Source organism: Triturus cristatus, chromosome 7 (assembly GCF_964204655.1).
Source record: "Triturus cristatus chromosome 7, aTriCri1.1, whole genome shotgun sequence".
NCBI lineage: Eukaryota > Metazoa > Chordata > Amphibia > Caudata > Salamandridae > Triturus > Triturus cristatus.
In genome coordinates, this window is record NC_140590.1 from 1,168,743,333 (window position 1) to 1,168,758,686 (window position 15,354).

A 15,354-nucleotide genomic window follows, 5' to 3' on the forward strand; every position below is an offset into this window, starting at 1 on the left:
CGTCGTCAAGGCGCCATTCGCTGTCGGCACATTCGACAACGAAGAAACCACAGTCGATGCCGAGACTGCTCCCAGAACCTGGTTGAGCCTCGACTACTAGAAGATGATCTCGATAGATGTCGAGGAGGGCTCCGTCGCAGCGTGATATACGCTCGACGTAGAGACCACCATCGCATAGATCTGCCGACGGTTCAGTAGTCTTAGTGACTGAATCAGCATTGAGACACTCTTCTTCTCACTCCTCGAGACGTCCACATTCTCCATCTGCGTCTCCAGAACATGCAAGGAGATTGCGACAGAGATCCCTGTTGCATCAGAGGACCTCTCCTTCTATACATCTGTCTCCAAGATGGCTTTTACCAGTACATCACTGGAGTAAGACTCCGGCGGGAGCATCGAGAAGGGAGGAAGAATACACAAGCCTTGTCCACAGATCCCCTCTGCAAAGACTAGTACAGGAGGTGGATAGATCGCCTTCGTCGGTAAGCCACCACCGTGAAGGAAGATCTAAGGAACGCAGGCCTTCTACGTCACATCACCACAGAAGGAGGTCTCCCTCATGGTCCTCTTCCTCCACCCACTCCTCTAAGAGGGACTATTCGACTACTCTATCGGACAGCCCTCAGTTGATAGTGTCTCCGATAGATGACATTAACACCCATCATGATGTGCTGCAGAGAGGGGCTCAGAAACTGAACATTGCAATGTCCACCCCTCCGGTCGCAACGACAGTGATCTTCGAGACGCTGCACCAAAGATCTACTTCGCATCCGTTGCTGCCTTTGGTTCCTGGACTTCTGGAACCAGTAATGGACATTTTTCTAACCCCCTCCGCGATTAAAGCTACACCGGCCAGAATTCAAAAGAAGTACAAGCCTGCTGATGTAGACCCGGTGTTCTTGATAACGGATCCACCTGCGGATTCCGTGATAGTCGCAGCAGCACGTAAGACGTACGCAGTCTCTGCTCATGCGTTGGTCCCTCCGGACAAGGAGAGTAAGTCCCAGGATTCTTGGGGACGAAAGGTTTGTGGCTCGGCAGCTTCTTCACCCAAAGTCTCCAGGGCAGCAGCCTTATTAGGACGATACAACAGATCCTTATAGTACTCTTTGGATCGGTTCAAAGAAAAGTTACCGAAAGAGGATCAGAAAGACTTTGAAGAAATCATTACGGAGGGTTCCTTGGTAGCTAATCAAATGATTAGCACTGCAGCGGATGGTGCCACACTATCGGCGCATTAGTATGTGAATGGAATTTGCGCAAGAAGGTCTGCCTGGTTAAGGCTTACAGCTCTTAAACCGGATGCTCAGCAGAGGATCCTTAACCTACCTTTTTCGGGTTCTTCATTGTTTGGCTCCCACACAGATGAAGAGATGGCTCGAATGAAAGCCGAGTTGGACACTTTGAAGGCGGTGGGGCTAGAAAAGAAAAAGGAATTCTGACGAAGGTACAGGCCCAGCCAGCGCAGGGGATAGCAACAGAGGGTTCAAACCCCTCATTGGTCCCAAAGCAAGAACCAAGGAAGATCGCAATTTCAGGGTCGAAAGTCTAACAGAGGTAGAGGGGGTAACCAACAACAGTCCTCCTCCACCACTCGACCAAAGGAAAAACAATGAGCCGGAGCTTCCTCTGACGCAGTTGCCCACTCCAGTGGGAGGAAGTGTTTCACAATATCTGAAAGAGTGGTGCAACATAATAAAGGATCGTTGGGTGCTCAGTATACTGCGCAATGGATACGCACTATGTTTCCGTGTGTTTCCAAAGGACATTCCTCCGAAAAGATCTCGTGCCCACCAGCTAAAATTACTACGACAAGAAGTGGTGGCGCTTCTACAAAAAATGGCCATAGAGAAGGTTCCCATCTCGCAGCGAGGAAAGGGAGTGCACTCCAGGTACTTCCTTGTGCCAAAAAGAGATCAGGAGCACAAGTTCAGACCAATCCTGGACCTGCGGTCGCTGAACAAGCTCATCTTGAAAGAAAAATTTCGCATGCTGGTGCTTCATCAAATATGTCCACATCTGCAAGCAGGGGACTGGATGTGTTCAGTGGATCTCCAGGATGCGCATTTCCACATTCCTGTAACTCCCCGTCATCGTAAATTCCTGCGATTCGTGGAGGACAACAGTCACTACCAGTTCCGAGTGTTGCCTTCCGGACTAAAATCTGCCCCATGAGTCTTTACCAAGTGCATGGCGGTGGTAGCGGCAGTTCTACACAGGCGAGATCTGTTCGTATATCCATACTAGGACGATTGGCTCTTGAAAGGGCCATCTCCACAACAAGTAAAGATCGACTTCCAAGTGTGTCCAACTCTACTCCGCAGGCTGGGCCTGCACGTGAATATGGAAAAGTCAGTTCGCCAGCCTACACAGGTGATCCATTATTTAGGCTTCATCCTAGATACAAACCTAGGAAAAGCGTTTCCTTCGGATCAGAGACTTTTATCAATTCAGCAGAAGTGCCAAGTTCTTCTCCAGACCAGTCGCACGACGATCCGGCAAGTAGCGTCCCTATTGGGATCAATGGCTTCTTGCATATTCCTCATTCCCAACGCCAGGCTGAGGATGAGACCTCTACAGCAGGACCTGGAGGACAAGTGGCACCAGGCAACCGGTTTCTGGGAAGACCGGATTGTGCTTTCACAAGCAGCAAAAACGTCTGTTCTGTGGTGGACTCATCCACAGAACTTTGTACTGGGAGTCCCCTTCCATCAACCGGTTCCTACCCAGTCCTTGGTAACGGATGCATCGCTTCAAGGATGGGGGGCGCACATGGATTGCCTACAAATGCAGGGGCGGTGGTCCGTCAAGGAACAATCCTACCACTAAACATGTTAGAGCTGCGGGCAGTGTGAGAAAGTGGCTCTGTATATACTGTTCCTTAATAGGTACAGGGTGTACAGAGTCCACAGACCCCAAAGGTTTAACAGAGGTTAAAGTTAGATATAACCTTACTCTCCAAAGTGGTAGCCTGGTCGAGCAGTAAGGCAGTATCAAAGGACAGTGTAAAGCATTTGTTGTACACACTCAGTCAGCAAATAGTTCCACACACTCAATAACTGATCTCTAGGCCAATGGTTTGTATATAAAAAAAATATATGCTTGTTTTATTTTAGAACCAACACTTGGAATTAAAATATACTTTCTCGACAGGAGATGTTTCATAAAAATACTTTTGTATATGCAATAGAATTTTTAGTAAACAGTTACAAGTAGTTGCAGTAGGCAACTCTATTTCTAAACACAATACATTGAGCTCAATGATAAATTCAAGTTATATGCAACAGATTACTTTTTAGATTACTTTTGTAATTCCAAGACTGGATCCTAGATTCAGTCCTGGGTCAGTTCTCAGAATCAGTTGATGAAAGTCGACTTTGTTACTGTAATGATTTTTAACTAATATTTAGCTATTTTAAAAGTTAACACTTAGAAAATATTTCAGAGCAAAACAATCAATGATTCGCTATGGAAGAAAATTCACGTTATAGGTACAGTAGGTTATCGTTACTTTTGTAATCCAGTACTGGGTGCCTAGACTCAGTACTGGGACCTTTATCCAAAACAGGTAAGTAATTACGTTTTCAAATGTTAAACGATTTTTGAAGAATATTTAGAAATTGCAGAAATCAACACTTAGAAGAAATTTCACAGAAAATCAGTCAATGGTTTCCTATGTAAGAAAAATGAGTTAAAGGTAAGTATAGTTGTGGGTACTTTTCAGAGTCAGTGCTGGGCACCAAGATCCAGCACTGGGAGCTCACCTAATAGCAGGTGAGTAAATTCGTTTTTGTCAGTCGGCTGATTTTTGGTGAATATTTGAAGATTTGAAAAGTCCACACTTAGAAGAAATTTCAGGAAAAAGCCAGTCGGTTACCCTATGAGGAAAATAGAGTTTGCGGTTTAAGGGTAAGTACTCGACTGGCAGAGTTGAGGTTCTGGGCATAGACTCGGGGTTCCCCCAGGGTCAGGTAGGTACAGTTGGTTCACCCTCAGCGGCTCTAGGGCGGCCAGGTGCAGAGAGAGTTAGGCCCAATGTTCTGAGGGATAGGGGGGCCTGGGTTGGTGGCTGCTGTCGGGCAAGCCACGCGGCTGTGGGAGCTGGGCTCCTGGTCACTTACTCAGGGCAAGTGGGGAAGTAGGTAGGTGTAGATTTTTCACTGCCAGGGCCACTCGGGCGGCTGGGTGCAGAGTGCTTTTGAGCCTTCAGGCGCTCAATTGATTTCAATGGGAAATCTCCGGTTTAGAAAAAGACTGCAAGCTCGGGGCGAGGACTCTTCAGGTGCCACCACCACTTCGAAAGGTAAGTTGGGTAGTTGGAGTATCGGTAAGTACCCCGGGATTGGGCACAGGGGGCCGTGGGTCGCCGCGTGCAGGTGTGCCTTTTGGTGTCGGGAAATCTTACCCTCTGTTGATAGCGGTTGGGGGGGGGCACCTTGTTCTGAGGCTGCAGGCTTCTTCAGGAGTGTCGAGGGAGGTCCTTGGGTGCCGGACTCGGGGTCACAGTCACCGTGGGGTCGTCCTCGTGGTCTTTGTTCACTCCGGCACAGGCCAGGCTTGGCTGGTGCAGAGTGTGCTGGGTTCGCGGTTCCGGGCTGCTGCCAGGGATTAGAGAGAGGTTTTGAGTAGAGCCTCTACTCATGGGAGTCCCAGGGGCTTAGAGCCAAGAGGTAGCCAGGTCCTCCGGGGTTTGTGAGGTTGCTGGCCACAAGAGATGCCGGGTTAGAGCAGGAGCAGGTTCGAGGGTCGACAGGCCGGTAGGGCTGGGGCCAAAGCAGTTGGTAGTCTTCCTCTTTTTAGCAGCTGCAGGGCAGGTCTTCTTCTTTCTTCTTGCTCTTCTTTGTAGTTTGTAATCTGGAATCTGGGGAAGGGAGGTTCAGGGTGCCCCTAAATACTAGATTTAGGGGCGTTACAGGTAGGTGAAGGGCAGGGGCCAATGGGTCCCTGTCCTGGGGTGGGTACACCCCCTATCCTGCCTCTCTCCTGTGCGAGGGGGGCAGGAGCCTAGTCCTGATTGGGCAGGGCTTCCCATCTTCAAGATGGCGAGAGCCCGGAGATGTGCTTCACTTTTCCTCCCCCACCTGAGGGGTGGGGTTGGTAGGCTGGCACATCCCCTGTCCTTATTTGGGGTTTCCGGCCAAGCTTCCCGCCAGAGTGGGGGGTTGCAGTGGCCTGGGGAAGCTCACAGAGGCGGAATGCCTTTGAAGCTTCCCCCTGCCCATCCTGGGGGAGGAGATTTAGCACCTCGCCCAGGATGTGCATTGTTGCAGACCCAGGAGAGCAGGGGCTCTCCTACCCAGGGGTCCAGCAACATGTCTGCTGTGTGGCAGCCTAGGCAGCCTCAGAACAGACGCGGATTGTAGGTTTAGGTTTCAGGGGGCCTCTCTAAGATGGCCTCTGCGGTGCTTTGTACAATAAATCACACACTGGCATCAGTGTGGATTTAATGTGCTGAGCAGTTTGATACCAAACTTCTCAGTCTTCAGTGCTGCCATTATGGTGCTGTGGAGTTAGTGTTTGACAAGCTCCCAGCACCATATACTCTTAGCTGGCAGCACTGCACTTACAGGACCCAGGAATGGACCTGGGTACTGTAGGGGCACAGGGCTCCTGCCTCTGTGCCCACACCACTGGCATAGGGCACCCAGCTAGAGGGGTGGCTGATGTATGCCAGGGCAGTGTAGGTTGGGGGCATGGCACACAGGGATGTGTGCCATGTCCACTCTCTGTTTTGTCTTGTATCCAGACACTTAGCCTGCAAGAGCAGTGTGTGTGTGTTAGGGTACAGGGCCTCTAAGGGTGGCACAATGAGTGCTGCAGCCCTTAGAGGCCTTCCCTGGTCACAAGGCCCTGGATACCTAGGGTACCATTTACCAGGGGCTGACATGTAGCCAGGGTTTGCCAATTTGGGTTTTGGCTGCTAGGCAGTTTTTAGGGAAGGAACACAGGCCCTGGGCACCTGATTGGCAGGAGCCCAGGGCACAACAAGGAAAAGTGCATCAGCTATTAGGCAAAACAAAAAGGGGGGTTACTGCAACAGAAACCCACTTTCTTACACCTGAGGTTTGGACAATTATTAAATAGAGCAGCAATATACCACGGCATCGCAATGCCCTCCGACGCACCAGAGGAAGACTTCTTATTAGACACTTTCGAACAGTCTCAAAAGTCTGTACAAATCCTGCCCATGATTAAAGGACTCATAAATCACGCCTCCGAAGTCTTTAAAGACCCCGTTCGTGCCAGGGTTCTCAACCCACGAATTGAAAAGAAATATTGGCCTGCTCCTGAAGACCCTAACTACATCAAGGGCCAACTCCCTTTGGATTCTTTGGTCGTTTCCAGTGCTCGGAAACGCGCCAACTCCCAAACCACAGGAGATACACCACCCCCAGACAACGAATTCAAACTATTACAAGCCTCTGGCAAAAGAGTAGCAGCACAAGCCGCTAATCACTGGCGAATTGCCAACACCTAAGCCCTACTAGCACGCTACTACAGGGCCCACTACGATCAATTAGAGACTTACAACATCTGCCAGACCAATACAAAACCCAGGCAAATGACCTCATTCAGGAGGGAAAGCTCATTTCAAATGCAGCAATTAAATGTGCACTTGACGCCGCAGACACCGCCTCTAGAGCAATTAACACAAGTGTGCTCCTTCGACATGCATGGCTACGCATCTCAGGCTTTAAGCCAGAGGTACAAACTACCATACTTAGTCAACCATTCAATCAGGAACAGCTCTTTGGGCCAGCAGTAGACGCTGCCCTGGAAAAAATGAAAAAGGACACAGGGACGGCTAAGTCCATGGGAGCATTACAATCTCCCCAACCACCCGGGTCCTTTCGGCACTCCTTCTATAGAGGAGCCTCCAAGAATATTGGAACGGACACCTCCTCTACATTCAAAACCGCCACACACACATCCCCCAGTAGAGGATATTTTAGATGCGGATACAGAGGAAACGATAACAAGGGGAGAGGTTGAGGTAATAATATCACTCGCACCTCCCCTGCCACAAAACAGTGACTTTCCTCCACTCCCCCCCAGACCATTCCACTCTGTTCGAGGGAAGACTAACACAGTTCCTACCTGTCTGGAACTCCATCACAACAGACAGGTGGGTAAGACAAATTATACAGTATGGTTACTGCCTGGAACTCACAACTATCCCCCGCATATACCACCCAAACAGCGTTCCATGTCACAAGATCATCTTGCACTCCTCAAACAAGAGGTTCTCTCATTGCTTCAAAAGCACGCAATAGAACCAGTTCCCTTACAACATCAGGGTACAGGGGTATATTCACTCTACTTCCTAATCCACAAAAAGGACGGGACTCTAAGACCAATACTCGACCTTAGACCCCTAAATCTGTTTATCAACTCAGATCATTTCCAAATGATCATTCTTCAACAAGTGCTCCCACTACTGCAACAAGGCAATTTCCTTACCACACTAGATCTCAAGGACGCCTACTTCCACATTACCATACATCCTGCCCCCAGGAAGTATTTAAGGTTTGTGGTGGACGGACAACACTACCAGTTTGCAGTCCTCCCATTCGGGGTAACAACCACACCCATAGTATTCACAAAATGTCTAGCAGTAGTAGCAGCACATCTCAGACGGCAACAAATTAATGTCTTCCCGTATCTAGACGACTGGCTAATAAAACCCAAGTCATTCAACAAGTGTGTCCTACACACTCACCAAACTATCCAAATTTTACACAACTTGGGATTCACAATAAACTATCCCAAATCTCACCTCCAATCTGCTCACATACATCAGTATCTGGGAGCCACAATAAACACCTCCACAGCCCGAGCATATCCCAATCCAGCCAGGATAGCCAATATGCAAGCTCTTATCGCAAAATTCCAAATCCAACACTCTCTTCCAGCAAGAGTTTTCATGCAACTCGTAGGCATGATGGCGTCCTGCATCTTCATTGTGCCTTATGCAAGACTTCAAATTCGTCCCTTGCAAGAATGTCTAGCACGTCAGTGGAACCAGGCTCCCGGACAACTTGCGGATCTGGTGTTGCGGACAGCCGCACACATCGCTCTCTCAAATGGTGGAACATAACAAACTTATCCAAAGGGCGGCCGTTCCTAGAGCCTCTTCCACAGATAGTGCTGACAACGGGCGCGTCGCTCACAGGATGGGGAACGCACCTCCTCGGCCACACCGCTCAGGGCAAATGGACCACTCAACAAAAAATGCTCCATATCAATTACCTGGAACTGCTAGCAGTGTGCCTAGCACTAAAATCATTCCAAATAAATCTCCAAAACAAAACTGTCCTCATTCGGACTGACCACATGACAGCAATGTATTACATACAGAAACAAGGAGGCACACATTCTCTCCAGCTGTCCCAGCTCGCACAGAACATTTGGAGATGGGCCATACCCCAGAAAATATACCTACTTGCAGAACACCTTCCATTGGTTCACAATCAGATTGCCGATCTGATAAGTCGACCGACTCAACAAATCCATGAATGGGAACTACATCCCCAAGTTCTAATACCCTTTTTCCAACAATGGGGCCAAAAAGACACACACAAACGCAAAATGCCCAACCTTCGCCGCCAGGTTTCCCCACCCGGAGTCAAAGGGAAATGCAACATGGATTAACTGGTCAGGCAGATATGCGTAAACTTTTCCGCCTCTCCCACTCATTCCATTAGTGGTACGCAAGCTCAGGCAACAGTCTCTCAAACTGATCTTAGTAGCTCCCACATGGGCACGCCAACCTTGGTTCCCAACACTACTGGAACTCTCGCTAGTGCCCCACCAAAAACTGCATCTCTCCCCGTCCTTATTAACCCAGAACCATGGAGAAATCAGATACCCAGATCCAGGTCACCTGAACCTGGCAATCTGGCTCCTGAAGTCCTAGAGTTTGGTTATCTCAACCTACCACCAGACTGCATGAATATTATAAGGGAGGCCAGACGACCTACCACTAGAGCCTGCTACGCTGCAAAATGGAAAAGATTTGCCATTTACTGCACTAACAATCATATAAACCCACTGGATGCATCCTTCCAGGACATCATTTGCTGCTTGCTACACTTGCAAAGATGTAATTTGGCATACTCATCTATATGTCTCCACCTAGCGGCATTAGCAGCCTACTTACAAAATAGACAACACTTGTCACTCTTAAGAGTGCCTGCGATCAAAGCCTTCATGGAAGGACTAAAAAGAATTATTCCTCCCAGATTACCACCCTCTCCAGTGTGGAATCTAAACATTGTTCTTACAAGGCTCATGGGACCCCCATTTGAACCTCTGCATAAATGCGAATTACAGTTCCTCACATGGAAAGTGGCTTTCCTTATCGCTATCACATCCCTCAGAAGGGTGAGTGAAATCCAGGCTTTAACCATACAAGAACCATTCTTACAATTACACCGTAACAAAGTGGTTTTTAGAACAAACCCGAAATTCCTTTCAAATGTCATATCTCCGTTCCATCTTAACCAATCAGTAGAGCTACCAGTGTTCTTCCCAAGTCCCGACTCGGTAGCTGAAAGAGCTCTTCATACCTTAGACGTCAAAAGAGCCCTTCTGTACTACATTGACAGAACCAAATCATTCCGCAAAACCAAACAATTGTTTGTTGCTTTCTCACCACCACATAAAGGCAAGCCCATTTCCAAATCTGGTATAGCTAGGTGGATAGTTAAATGTATCCAAATATGCTACCAGAAAGCTAAACGCACACTAACAGTTCCCCCTAGAGCGCATTCCACACGCAAACTAGGGGCTTCCATGGCATTCTTAGGGAACATTCCCTTAGACATTTGTAAGGCAGCCACATGGTCTACAACACACACCTTCACTAAACACTATTGTGTTGACGTGCAAGCAAAGCAACAAGCTTCTGTGGGTCTGGCTGTCCTTAAAACTTTATTCCAAACTGCTGCAACCGATGCAGGTGACCACCGCTAGGGGAGACACTGCTATATAGTCTATCCTAAGTGTGTGATCTACAGCTCATATGCTTCGAACGGAATATGCTACTTACCAGTATGCATCTGTTATTGGCATGTAGAGCTGTAGAGTCGCAAACGCCCACCCACCTCCCCGGGACCTGTATCTGTTCCAGCATTGTCTTACTTAGACAACACACATGGACATCGCTGTTCTCTGGAGACAATTCTTTTGAAGTGAAGGCAGGCTAGTCCTCTGGGTTTGTTGAGGTTGCTGGCTGCAGGACAACACCGGGATTTTGGAGGAGCAGGTTCGAGGGGAGACAGGCCGGTAGGGCTGGGTCACAGTCAGTGGGCGTTGTTCTCTTGTTAGCTCTGCACGGCTCTTCGGTCCTTCTTATCTTCTTTCTTGTTGTTTCTGGATCTGAGGAAGCAAGGTCAGGGTGCCCCCTAAATACTAGATTTAGGGGCGTTACAGGTAGGCAAAGGGCAGGGACAAATGGGTCCCTTCCCTGGGATGGGTAAACCCCCTATCGTGTCACCCTCCAGTGGGAGGGGGGCAGGAGACTGTCCCTGGTTGGTTCGGTCCCCCCATCCTCAAGATGGCGGGGACTCGGAGTTTTGCTTCACCTTGCCTCCCCCACTTGAGGGGTAGAGTTGGCAGAGGTGGGCACACCTCTTTCCCTCACTTGTTTTTCCTGTTGGTTCTCCCGACAAAAGTAGGGGGTAGAACCAGTTGCTGAAAGCAGCAAATGGTCTGGGGAGGGTCACAAAGGTGACATGCCTTTGAAGCTTCCCCTTTGTGAACCTTGCCCATCCTGGGGGAGGAGGCTTGGCACCTCGTTCCAGGAAGTGTATTGTTTGAGGCACCCGAGAGGAGCAGGCTCTCGACCCAGGGGTCCAGATAAATGACTGTAGGTGGCAGCCTAAGCAGCCACTCAGTCGGGACACTAGAAGTTGGTCGAGTTTCAGGAGGCATCTCTAAGATGCCCTCTGTCATGCTTTTTTCTTTAAATCCCACACTGGTATCAGTGTGGGTTTAATGGGCTGAGAAGTTCGATACCAAACTTTAGTTTTCAGTGTAACCATTATGGTGCTGTGAAGTTTGTAATGACAAGCTCCCAGCACCATATACTCTTAATGGCAGCACTGCACTTACAATGCCTAAGAATGGACTTGGGCACTGTAGGGCTACAGGGCTTATGCACCTGTATCCTCACCACTGGCTTAGTGCACCCAGCTAGAGGGGTGACTGATCTATGCCAGGGCTTTGGGTTGTAGGCATGGCACACATGGATGTGTGCCATGTAGATTCTGTACTTTGTTCTGCACCAAAACACACAGCCTGCAAAGGCAGTGTGCGTGTGTAAAGGTACAGGGCCTCTAGGGGGGGCACAATAATTGCTGCAGCCCTTAGAGGTCTTCCCTGATCACAGTGCCCTGGGTGCTTGTGGTCCCGTTTACCAGGGGCTGACCTGTGGCCAGAGATGCTAATTGGGTTACTTTTGGGGAAAGAATACAGGCCCTGGGAACCTGATTTGGCTGTGACCCAGGGCACATCAAGTGAAAGCTCCTCAGTAGTCTGGCAAAAAGGGGGGGGGGGGGGTGGGGGGGGTTCTGCAACAGCAACACACTTTCCTACAATGGTAGACCAAGTCTTTTCTTTGGAAGGTAGGGCAGGTCCTCGGGGTTCTTGAGGTTTCTGGCTGCAGGACACACCTTAGTTTTGCTTCTGCAGGTTCCAGGTGGAGACAGGCCGGTTGAGCTGGGGCCAAGTCAGTGGGCGTTCTCCTCCTCTTAGGTTCAGCAATGCTGTTCAGTCCTTCTTTTCTTCTTGGTTGTTTCTTGTCAGAGGAGGCAAGGTTCAGGGGGGCCCCTAAATACCTGATATAGGGGTGTTACAGGTGAGTAAAGGTTGTGACCAACGGGTTCCTTTCTTGCTGTTGTTACTCCCCCTATCCAGTGGGAGGGGTGCACATGTCTCACTCTGGTTGGCTGGGTCCCCCCATCTGCAAGATGGCGGGGACTGAGAGTTGTGCTTCACCTCCCCTCCCCCACCTCAGGGGTGGTGTTGGCAAAGGTGGGCACACCTTCCTTCCTCACTTGGTTCTCCCGCCGGTTTTCCCACCCAAAGTGGGTGTCAGAACCGGTGGGGAGCAGTTGCTGGGAGCAGGAAAAGGCCTAGGGAAGCTCACAAAGGCGGCAAGCCTTTGAAGCTTCCTCTTCGTGGAGAAGACTTGGCACCTCGTCCCAGGATGTGCATTATTACAGACCCCGAGAGCAGCAGGCTCTCGACCCGGGGGTCCAGAAACCTGTCTGGTGGTGGCAGCTATTGAGCAGCCACTCAGCCTGGACCCTAGTGTTAGGTCATTTTCCAGGGGCATCTCTAAGATGACCTCTGCTTGCATTTTTCAATAAATCCCACACCGGTATCATTGTGTGTTAAATGTGCGCCATGTCGACTCCTCCCTTTGTTTTGAACCAAAACACACAGCCTGCAGAAGGGGGGGGGGGGTGTAAATGTAAGTGTAAAGGTACAGGGCCTCTAAGGATGGCACAATAAGTGCTGCAGCCCTTGGAGGCCTTCCCTGGTCACAGTGCACTGGGTACCTATGGTACCATTTTCCAGGGGCAAACGTGTGGCCAGGGATGCCAATTGGGTTTAGGCTTCAATGCAGATGAGGGAAGCAACATAGGCCCTGGGTACCTGATTAGCAGGAGCCCAGGGCACACTCAGTCAAAGAACATCAGCAATTCAGCAAAACGTGGGGGCATACCATGCAGAAAGAGGGCGCTTTCTCACAATACCAAACTGCTCAATTTTCAGTGTAGCCATTATGGGGCTGTGCCCAGAGAGTGGCAATTGTGTGTTTTTCTTTCTTTTTTTTTAATATCCAATTTTATTGGCATTTTGCAAAAACATTGTAACCAAAGCAACATTTGTAGAACTGTGACATGTAAAACATTGCAGTACAAATCCAAATTCTATCCCCACATGAGATGATTTAATGGTCCCGTCCATTTGCCCCATACCCGTCCATGTTTGGTCAGACATCCTCGCGCCTCATACACCACTTTTTCTTGGAGTGCGCACCAGTCAACCCCCCTTCACCATTTTGATATAGAGGGAGATTTTAAATCTTTCCAGGCCCGTGCAATGTCTCTTTTCGCAAACCAATATGGCTGTTCCTAGAAACACTGTCCGCTCGGGAACCATTCATACCCTCCATCACCCCCAGAAGAAGAGCAAGAGGATTAAGAGGAACCTCCCATCCCAGTATACCACTCAACTCCGCTGTAATTGACGCCCAGTACTTAGATATGACCACACCGGACCAGGCCATGTGGAAGAAGTCAGCCGGTTTGTTTGCACATCGTGGACTTTGCGGAGCTGGGAGAACTCCAGCTTTGTGCAGCCGTGCCGGGGTGAGATACGCGCAGTGTAGATAATATATCTGCATAAGGCGAAGTTTGGAAGAGATAGTGAGTGTTCTGGGGCCCATAAGCGCATCCCTAAAGTCTTCCTTTTCTAGAGGGCCCAGGGCCCACCCACCCTGCCCATTGGCTCTAAGAAGGTCTAGTGTGGATGGGCTATTGTTTATCAAGGATCGGTATATCTGGGATATCCCTCGCTTTCCTAGATCTCTAATGAGAATTTTGGCCTTCTGCGGGCTGAATTTGGGGAGTGACTCTTGATTGGGAATCTGAGTGGTCAGGGCATGACGTAATTGAAGAAATTTAAAGAATTGAGTAGATGGTATGGAGTAAGTGCGTTGTAATTCCTGAAGGGGTTTTGTTTTTAATGCAGTTTTAGGGAAAGAACATAGGCCCTGGGTGCCTGATTGGGAGACACCTAGGGCACACTCAAAGTACATCAGCAGTTCAGCAAAAAGTGGGGGCAACAATGCAAAAAGAGGGCACTTTCTCACACAGACCATCTCTCAATGGGTTGTCCTTTGCATTAAAATGTCACGCGTTGGCAAAAAAAGGAACCTCCTGTTGGGTGTCGTGTCTACTCCACTAGAGCTACAGTGGCAACCACTGCTCTAGCACGCAGAGGCACACTCTTTGATAACTGTCAGGCAGCAACGTGGGCATCCCTGCACATGTTTACCAGACACTACTGCCTGAACAGCCAAGACTGGAGAGACCGGTACTGAGCATGTTTTGTCCTCCAGGACTTCCTGGTGTGATCTTGGTTCGCAGATCCTACTTTAATGCATATTATTTCTGGGGTATCTATTCTAAGGTAAGGAATCTACAACCAATCAGATGAACAAGTTACTTACCCTCGGTAATGATGTATCTGGTAGAGACCTATATTAGTTGTAGATTCCTACCACCCTAATCTACAGCTTTACATGCCAAGAACAGATGCTTACTGTGTAAGTAACATTATCCTGGTCTGCCTTCTATACCTGTAAGTAATAGCTAATAGACTTAATTTGGGATATGACAACTGTTAAAAACAATTGCGGTGGGGTTTTGGTCTGTTTGAGCTCATTTAATTCATGTGGCTGCACTAAAGAATTTATCTACTCTCTTTTTATAAAACTGTTTCCTTTTCTGTTTCAGAACCCGTGAAACCCTGGCCAGCGGTCACTTCATGAGTGTAATCAATATTTTGATGCAGTTACGGAAAGTCTGCAATCATCCCAACCTATTTGACCCCCGGCCTATCCATTCTCCATTTATCACTGAAAGAATCTGCTTCACAACAGCTTCTCTGGCTCTCCGGGCACTGGAGAGGGATCCATTCAAGGTAGGTGTCCCTAAACCACCACTTTACTGTACACTGTAATGTTCCATTTTGAGCTTGAGACCACAAAATGATCCGTTTGTTGGATAGTTCTGCAACAAGTTTTTAATTAGCATTTTATTGGTGAGTGGTGTGATGCAGGTAATCCTCAGAGGAACTTGCGCAAAGGTTTCATCTGAGAATCTGAGCAAATGCATGCAAGCTGCTGAGGTTTGAAAGTGGCTTGGAAGGGCATATACTGGTATTTTTGATTTACACAGCTAAAACAGTGAGTAATTGGTGTGCAGTGCTTACGGCCCAGCCATCATGATCCAAGTGGTGAAGTAAATGTTGTTTGGTCTGATTGTCAATAGCAGAAATGAAAGAATGGCACATCTGACAGATACCAAAGATGACCGCTGTAGGAAAGTACCCCTTTTGGCATGTTTACCACCCACTTTTTGCCTGACTGATGCATCTTTGAATGCGCACTGGGTTCCTGCTAACCAGGTTACCAGTGGCTGTGTTCTTTCCCAAAATTGTCCCTTTGTATCCACAATTGGCACACCTCTGGTCCACATACAAGTCCTTTGTAAAGGGTACCAGTTATACCACGAGCATTGTGACCAGAGATGTTCTCTATTTGTTGCAGCATGCATT

The 15,354-nt window shown here is 48.7% G+C and overlaps 1 protein-coding gene across 1 annotated transcript in view; it reads left to right on the forward strand.

The window, feature by feature from the left end:
- SRCAP (Snf2 related CREBBP activator protein) overlaps nt 1-15,354 on the forward strand; it is a 1,742,136-nt gene that overhangs the window by 765,292 nt on the left and 961,490 nt on the right. Inside the window, exon 18 of the mRNA XM_085618450.1 lies at nt 14,532-14,718. Within this exon, the coding sequence (XP_085474576.1) occupies nt 14,532-14,718 (187 nt within the window). The remainder of the gene's footprint in view (nt 1-14,531; nt 14,719-15,354) is intronic.